This window comes from Microcebus murinus, chromosome 1 (genome assembly GCF_040939455.1).
Source record: "Microcebus murinus isolate Inina chromosome 1, M.murinus_Inina_mat1.0, whole genome shotgun sequence".
Taxonomy (NCBI): Eukaryota; Metazoa; Chordata; class Mammalia; order Primates; family Cheirogaleidae; genus Microcebus; species Microcebus murinus.
The window spans coordinates 38,248,537-38,257,894 of record NC_134104.1 but is presented as its reverse complement, the minus strand read 5'-3'; the positions used below and the strand labels follow the sequence as shown (position 1 = coordinate 38,257,894).

The following is a 9,358-nucleotide window of genomic DNA, read 5'->3' as shown; positions in this document are numbered from 1 at the left end:
GGGGGCATCAACTACTTGCTTCTCTCCAGACTCAGAGAAAGGCAGTGAGCCTTACAGTAAACCAGGTTCCCTGGCAAATGCCCTCTGACTCCTACAAGGTTTTCTATAGAGAATAATGAAAATAATGCTCATTTCTATTTTGCAGGCCTATAGGTTTTTCAAGAGCATTTGATTTATCTCTCTCCTTAGTCTTTCAACTATAGTCAAGAAAAGCAGGATAAATGAAACTTGCTCAGAATCAAGTTATTGATTAGTAGAACAGGATTCAAATTTAGCCTTTTCTGATTTCCAATCTATTCCTCTAAACTGCTGCTTTATATGTAATGAAAAACTTTTATTCCTTGCCCCCAAAATATAAACAATATGCTCATTGAAAATAGATTCAGTAGTTTTTTTAATAAGCTGAATGTTTTACAATCCACTTAAGCAATGTTGATATGATTTTTACTTTTGTTTCACTTCAGTTTTGCCCATTAGGTGCTTTTCATGTAGTAGTAGCAAAGTATTTTTCTGGATTCTGAGTGAGAATCTATTAAATAGATTAAATAGTGGTGAAGTCTCATTTTCACTATTTCATAACTATAGTCCCACAAAACAACTAACTAGGAACTTTAACGAAGCGGTCTCTAGAACTAAAGCTCCAAGCTTCACCTTCTTTAGAGTAACCTGTGATCCTAGGTAAAGACTCAGATTCTTGGACTCCACTGGGAACTCACCGACTGAGATCTTTGAAGTTTGCCTTTGTTACGCGCATCACAGTTGATTCTTACGCACATTGCTTTTTAAAATCTGAAATCCTTCTCCTTCCTGTTGCAAACTCGCCTCCCTCCTACTCTTCTTTCATCTTGAACAGTGTGCTATGCTAAGGAGGTCAATTTTTTTTCCAGTTCAGTTATCCTTAACATGAACTTGTTTTGCAAAACGACACTCTCTCTCTCTCTCTCTCTTTCTCTCTCACATACACACACACATTCTACTATGGTTATAGATAGATGCAAATTCTAGCCAAGCCAACTAACACAAAGAAAAAATGGTCAATATGTATCTGTGTGTGTGGGGGGGAAGTGAGGGTGAGTAAATTTTTCCTTTATTAATTGGGTTGGAGTGGGGGAAACCACAAGGCAGCAGATCCAGCCATATAATATAATTGTATAATAATTAAAAATGATACAACATACATAATAAGTATAACTTTTAGTCATGAATGTTATTTAAATATAGTTGAGGAATATTAAGAAAATATAATGAAAAGATGTTGTGGAGCATAGGAAGCTTTGCTACATCTACATAAACTAGTAAGTTCATTTTAGTGTCCTTGTAAAGGTAGAAACTCTCCATGGTAAAAATTAGAACTGTGACTGAACACAAACTTTGATGGACAGTTGCTTTGACAAGATTTATTGTTGTTACTGTTATAAAAATAACATCATATTTTTTTCCTCAAATAGAAGTTTTAAGATTTCTGGTCTAATCAGAAAACGTAAATTCTCTGAAAAAATTCTATCCTTCTGTGAAGTGTACCACGTTTTGCACAGAGAAGATAGTCTATATCAATAGCCCAACATTTATTAAAATGTTGGACATTTCTCTTAATAAGTTTCTTATTTTAAATAATTAGAGTCATCATATTGATTCAAAAGCCCAAGAAAATTTATCATAATATCATAAGAAAATATTTATTCATAAAAAATATTAATTTGCTTTCAGAAATACTTTCTAGCAAAACAAAGGTCTGCATAGAATCATTTTAGTTATTAGAAAGATTTTAGAAACACATTTTCTGAAACAAATTACTTTGATATGGACACTTTTTGAATTAAGTAGGATTATTTTTGAAGGATTTTGTGATATGGTAAGGAAAAATCTTTCATGCTTCCTTTGTACTGCAATACAGTAAACCTAATTCTCTGACCTATAAGTTAAAAATAGTCTTGTATAAATTCCTGAGAAAATAATTTCTTCCTTGAAGTAAAGGAATGGATTTCAGCAATAAACTTATGATCATCCCCACTTTCAAGATATTTGGTGGAGCAAATCAACGTATTTATTTACTAGTAATTGGCTTCTGGCTAATTCTCCACTTATTTTTGACAAAAAACTCTTGGAAACAGAGAGAGAAGCTTAACATTGAGCCAGTGAATATGTGGATTATGCTTTGCTAAGGGAATTTTTAAATTTGAAACTAACATAACTGATATGAGTAGGGAACATGTAACTCTTAGGCAAGTTTGGAGTGGGTAGGTAGGGAATCAAAGTTGTCAGAAAAGGGAAAGGAAGATTTGTTTTGGAGATTAAAAATGGAAATTGGTCCTACTTAAGAATGGACCCAGCAACTGCCAGTACCTGGCTAAGCTGTTATGGATTTGACCCTGTGGGTCATTATAAAACAAAACAAAACAAAACAAAAACAAAAACCCGAACCCTATTAACCTAGGAAATCTATATTCTTAAACTGGTCCTACAATAAAGACCATGTTTCTCGAGCAGAAGTATATTTTTAAGCACAGTTTATATACAGCTATATCTAATTATAGACTACTGTACTGAATTACTGAATTTAGTATCTGGTGGTTTGACTTCCTGTCTTTATTTGGTTCCTTGTCCTGGCCTTTCAAACATCTTTCACTTGAAAAGATTTAGACAAGTAGAACAAAAATAAACCCTTCACTTATGGTATTCTACTAGATTTGAGCTTCATCCCAACTCAGATCAGAGAGTAGTTATCTGTGTTTAGGTGAACCTTACTCTGGTTGGATTGTTGATGGGCTGTGTGACTTAGAGTTTCCCAATATATAGGTATATAAATTTCTGAGATGAGTGTAAACAAACTAATTTAACAGATTATTTTAACTTTAGCAAGGTCTTTGAATTAATAAATCACAGGATCAAACTTTGGTACGTGAGACAGGGTAGGGGAAGGAAGCAGAGAATGATAGAGGCTCTATAGCAGGCTTTGACTGTCAACACAGCACAAGAGCCCTGAAAGATGAAGTGAACCAAGGACAGAAGAAGTGGCTGGGGGCCTCATTGGCCTGTCAGTTTTGAGGTCATAGAGAAACCTCATCCACCTGTCAGTTTTGCTTAGGCCAGACATGGTCATTAGGGCCTATGAGCTCTGACAAGTCTTTATGTGGTTAACCTACTCCAAAAAGAAGTAATCATTTCACCAATAGGCCCTTTCTGGTGAGTTCCTCCTTTCAGTTAAGGACATTATCTCAGTGACTCATGTCTTTCCCTCTGACTGACTCTTAAAGAATTTGCTGTAAACTGTAAATTCTACCTTTTCACACCATCTCACACCATCTCTCATCTGTTTCTTCCTTTTTAGTCCCATTGCCAGAATCAAGTTCAGGGCTTCATCACCTCTTGTCTGGATTATTGATTTGCTGTCTAACAATAAGTCATCTCCACTACTCTCTCTACTGAAATCCAGTCAGATGTCAGATAATTTTTTTTTAGATTTGCTCTAAACTTGTAATATTTCTGCTAAAAAAATCAGTAACCATTCGCTGACAGCAATAAAACTGAAGACTTCTTTTTCTGACATTGAAATTTAGCCACAACAATGCCCAATTTTTATTTTAATCTCCTTTTCCTCTATTGTTTTAAATAGTTGGCAAATTCACTGGTATTTCATGAGCATTCCTCACCAAATATTTGCATGATGTGGTCTGTATTCCTGAGGTTGACACTACCTGGAGTATGTTCTTTCCTTTCTCTGTCCAAATGTTGTTTATTTGACACCTGATTTAGATACATTCTTTATAAAATTTTTCTGATTTTTCTCAATCAGATGTGATCAATTTTGCCTCTGTACCATTGTTACTGTGTAAACCACTTCCTGCCAGGTCTTTGTTTGTTCTTTTCTATTACAGTTTTCATTTTTTTCTTGTTTTTCCTTTTAGATTGCAAACATATTAAGGGAAGAAACTGTACTTTATTATTTCCTGAATCTTCTATCTAGTACATATCTCAATGTCTTGTATAAAATGTAAATATTTATTAGGTTAAGAGTAATGTGTTACAGATATATATTAATAAAGAATTGCTATAATGCGCTCTTATGCATCCCAAACAGGAAAGAATATTTACAATATACATAACTTAAAGGCACAACTTAAAAAAAAGGTATATATTGTTTTTCATATGATTTTGGTTGATGATAACCCTTCCCAAAGGTAGTCTATTATCTTGCTGGTTCAAATAAAATAAAATCTTCTCAAAAGCATGGTTCCATTGTTTTCAAATCTCTATATAAATATGGAAGAAACACTGATGGAATTGTATTGGCTCACTGAACTAATACAGTGACTAATTGTGATATATAATATGATATATATACATATATAATTAGTGCAACGTGAGTCTTTGTCTGTTCATTTCTACCTATTGGAAAACTAGAGATTTTTTAAAGTCAATAGAAAGTTCTAAAAGTTCCTATTACATTGTGTATAATAAAAGGGAAATGGTGTTCAGATGAAAAGTATGGAGATGCTAAAGTGCAAAGTACCACAGACAGTAACTGAGCTTATTAATATTAACAGAATTGAAATGTACTTTACATTTTTAAAAAGATATTAGGAGTATAACAACTATGGTGAGTAACCTAGGATATTTGGTACCTTAAATTTGATTCCTAAATAAACAAGGGGCAGTCATAACAACTTCCAACCCACCCCACCCCTTTGATTTCAAATGTTGATAAGATATGGTTAAGATAATAGTCTTCCAGAAATTTATATTAAACAGAGTATATTAAATATGCACAAGTTCTACTGGAATTATTTTGGAATTCCTCTTGGAGGAAGGAATTCCTCCAGAATTATTTTGCCATACCTAATCCACTTTATGATTACTCTTTACTACCTAAATACAAAGGCAATATTAATCTCTGACTTTACATTTCTTCCAGACATGCTAAATAAGAGTTGATGCCCCCCTCCCCTTTCACTACGGGTAAGATGGAGAAGGGGCAAGAATGGCTAGATAGGAGAGATGTGTGCTTTGTGATGAATTATATCTTTTCTAGAAAGTAACAATTGTGTAATAAAACAATAGGATTATATAGGAATTATGGATGAAGGTATGTTGTTAATTGAAAACTTCCCTATAATTGTTGTAAGACATGGACCTAAAAAAGTCACTGTCACTAATATTATACATATATCTTTTTTTAGTTAGCTTTTTAGGAATATTGCATAGGCAAACTATTGTTTATAACCTGCATAAATTATTTTCTAATTTTGAGTACTCTAGTATAATGATCAAATCAATAAATTTTGTATTTGTGTTGCTGTTAAAATATAAATTATATTCTTATCATTTTAGCAGTTGTAATATATTTTCCTCTAAAAGTTTAACTGTTTTATTATTTAGCCTTCATGTAATTACTTCCCTCCCCCGAAAAACCCACCCTTTAATAATAAATTTTCTTTAAACTAGCATCGACATCGCACAAGTTTTTGAAATGCTTTTTTGAAGTCTTCATTAAAGATTGTATAAATCAGTGGATTTATAAGGGAATTGAGATATCCAAGCCATGTCAAAAAATTTGACATTTCTTCAGAAATTTTACATTTTTCACAGACATTAACAACCAACTCTTTTACAAAAAAAGGAAGCCAACATATTACAAATGCACCTAAGATTAATCCCAGGGTGGTGGCTGCTTTGCGTTCTCTTGTGCCTGAGATCCTTTGCCTTCTCCAAGATTTCTCATGCTTGAATTCAGACCTGGGACTTTTCACTGTGTTATGAATTCTATCAATGTCTGTTGATGGATCAGATAAAGACTTTTCTAGCACATAGGATGTGGAGACCAGTCTAGTGCTTTTCTCACCACTCTCCAAAAGGACTTGGCCGTTCAGCTCCTCTTTTGCAATCCTACTTGCTTGTCTCTTGTGGTATAATGTCTTTGCTGCCCTGTATATTTTGTAGTAGAGGATCAAAATCAATGCTAGTGGGATGTAGAAAGCTCCAAATGTTGAGTAAATAGTGGAAACAATGTGGTCGTGCTTGATGATGCATTCATCATCTTGGCTAGTTCCTTGGTGCCTCCAAAATAGAGGAGGCATAGAGATAAAAACGGATATAATCCAAACTACCGTAATCATAATGCCAGCATGCTTGGGGGTCCTTTTCCTGGCATACTCAACGGCATCTGTGATTGCCCTGTACCGGTCCAAAGCTATAGCTGAGAGATGCAAGATGGAGCATGTGCAGCAGGTAATATCCACACTCAGCCAAATGTCACAGACCACTTGCCCCATAATCCAGCTCTCTCTCACAATATACACAATGCTGAAGGGCATCACCAGGACAGCTACAAGAAAATCTGTGACGGCAAGGGAACAAATTAAATAGTTGGCCGGGTGGTGCAGCTTCCGGGTCACAATAATTGCAGCAATCACAAGGGAGTTGATGGTGGTTGTCATCAGTGCCAGCCCAGAGAGCGTGAGGGACACCAGAATTTTGGGTAGCATTTTGTTTAACAGTTCCTCTGAGGTCAAGTTTTGATCGGATGAGTTTAAGAACTCCATTTTTTATGTTTTAAAAGATTAATATAGCTGAAAAATGGATACCTGTAAGAAAGGAAGTAAGAAAAAAATAATTCAGAGAAGGCTTCAAGAATTTTTCTCTTCCTTTCAGAATACTTTTTTAAAGTATATGCATATGTTTTTCCAGAATATTCTAGGAATTAAAAAATGAAGTTCAGATTGCAGGCTTTCTTTTCCTTTTCATTTAATTTAAGAGAAATCCAGTGAGAACCGTAACAAACAGTAAATTCCAAAACATTTCTTAAAATACAGCTCAAATTAAACAATTTTCATGAATAAATAGACTGTTACTCAGCAAAATCTCTACCATTATAGAATTGCTTTATAAAACTGTAGTAATCATAGCTATGTTTTTTCTTTGTCCACAGCAGAAAAAGTTTAAAAGCATATGTCATTAGTATACATTTGTGCATTGTATAATATAATATTAGAATATATTACATTAAAGGCAGTATTCAAAATGATAAACAACTTTGTACTTAATTCAAAGTTACATAGAGAACATTATCATAGGGCTGTGGAGACTAAAGTAAATCTTAGTAAATTTACTTCAGGATATAGAGGTTATATAAAGGGAAAGAAGCAAAAAAATATTTTGTAATCTCTAGCATTCCATGATCCTTTTATGAAATTAGGAAAGTGTCAGAATATTTAGTAGACTTTGTGGATATAAGTAGTTTATTTGGTTTAAAAGGATAAAATAAGATTATTTGGAGTAAAATAACCATACAACACTACCCATTATAACAATGACATACGTGACCAAATAACCCACTTACCAAGCGAACTTGTCAGTAAGGAGAGCTCAGAATAGTACTCACCCTGAAATGGAAATTATTCTTCTTTATAAGTCACCATTGTAACAACCAGGTTACCTTACTTCTGTAAGAGAACTCTCCACACATAGCTTATATTTTTTGCTTTAGTCCATGTTATTACTTAATTACAAGTAAAATAAAAGCATTGGGAGTGTAATAAAATAAGATTAATACCTTTAAAAAGATAGCTTACTTTTTCCCCATCGATCTTCTTCTCTTTAATAACTCTTTAGCAGCTACAGGTGTCTTAGGAGAAGACAAAGAGGAAGTAGAAACCTGAAACTTTATTCTTGGTTATAACCATTACTATACTTTCATATTCCTTAAATTATATTTACTTTATTGTTGTCTTCATGTAGCTCTTGGACTTTGTGCTCTCGGTCTATTCACTTTCTGTCCCTCACATTGTTTCCATTCTTTTCAGCCTATTGTAAGAGTTATGCTATGACCATATTTCCTAAAATCAATATTGGATCACAGGGCCTGAGACATAATGATGTGCTCATAGGCACCATCAGGACTGTCATTAAAATCCTTGATGTGTGTTTGCAGTATCAGTGAATGTCACAGTCCTTAGCTATTTCCCCTGGAAACATGGTAGATTAATTAATTTCTACCTTCTAATTTTCCTCCATTCTTGCATCATAAAATTTGTGCTATATATTTAATTTAAAAACCCTTAATATATTTTTAATTGGCTAATTCCTTCATAACAGTGTTTATTTAGTGTTATAGGAATTGATTGAAAGTGCTGACATTTTTCATACTATAGGCAATGATAACTTTCTCCACTTTAATTTGCCTGATAAACAGTTTTGGCAGGAGATAACCCTGAAATTACCTTTTGTATAGAATTTTAAAGAAGAGAAACCTTGTGTGAGTTTCCATAATCAAAATTAATTCTATAGAAAAGTGGACCAGCTTAAAATTAGCAGGTGAATTATTTTGCAATTCAACTGATTTCTCTAAGTGTCACATTGTAGCATTTAAATTAAGCTCAATAAAATGGTACTTAATGCCAAGAAAAAAAATCAAAATTTTTGTTGTATTTAGAATTGTATGATAAAATTTATGTGTCATATAAATTACCTTATAGTTTACCAAGCATCTTTTTAATATTAAACTTAGATTTTTAACTTTAAACATTAAACTTTAATATTAAACTCAGCAGATTAATTAAGTTATAGACAACAAAGAAAATAGGAAAACAAATGCAGCCAATCACAAGTGGGTTTTAATTTCTTTTTGTCTTATTTTTCTTGCTATTTACAATTAGAAATTTAACAGACTATTTACCTTCATTAATTCAGGCATGGCCTCTGACCATATTCCTTCATGTTTCTTTATGAATCTTAAGTTACCACTGTGTGTTCTCATGGTGCTGGGGACCACCTCTGGTTTACTGGACATAGAATAAGTTACACATGTCTCTTTTACTCTTAGAACATAAACTGGATTCTGTAGTTTCAATGTCTTCACTGGGAAATAATCAAGATTACTTTTTAAGCAGAATCTGTAGTCTCATCAGTTATATGTAGCCTTCTTGATAATCAGAGAGAGAGAAAGCTTCTGCAGGCTTTACTTAGCACAAATATTTGCCAATTTGTTGATCTAGCCACATGGTGCACTTACTCCCCTGGTTATCCACAGTATTTTTTATCTAATGTTTATTTATATTCAGGTGTCTGTTTGATCTTGATATTCAATCATATTGTCCTCTGGTTAAACTATTTGCTCCTAGAGGCATAGTTTAATTTACTTTGTATTGTAAATAACCTGGGGGCAGGGGAGTCATACACAAATAGCTTTTGTAAAAACATTGTGAAGTGTCAAGATAGTAAAATTCAGTTCTATCAAGACCTCATGAGAACATACAAGTTTGCTGTTTCAATTAGAACAATAATAATAATATTCATCTTTTCTGAGTGTTTACTTCTGCAGGCACTATAGTAAGTCCTTTACAAATATTAAGCCATTTAATCC

The 9,358-nt window shown here is 33.3% G+C and overlaps 1 protein-coding gene across 1 annotated transcript; it reads right to left on the bottom strand.

Annotated features, from left to right (window-relative positions):
- Positions 1–5,383: 5,383 nt before the first annotated feature.
- HTR1F (5-hydroxytryptamine receptor 1F) lies at positions 5,384–8,418 on the bottom strand. Its single transcript, XM_076000960.1, has one exon. It carries the CDS (start codon positions 6,537–6,539, stop codon positions 5,439–5,441), a length of 1,101 nt encoding a protein of 366 aa, XP_075857075.1. The 5' UTR covers positions 6,540–8,418; the 3' UTR covers positions 5,384–5,438.
- Between the last annotated feature and the right edge of the window lie 940 nt (positions 8,419–9,358).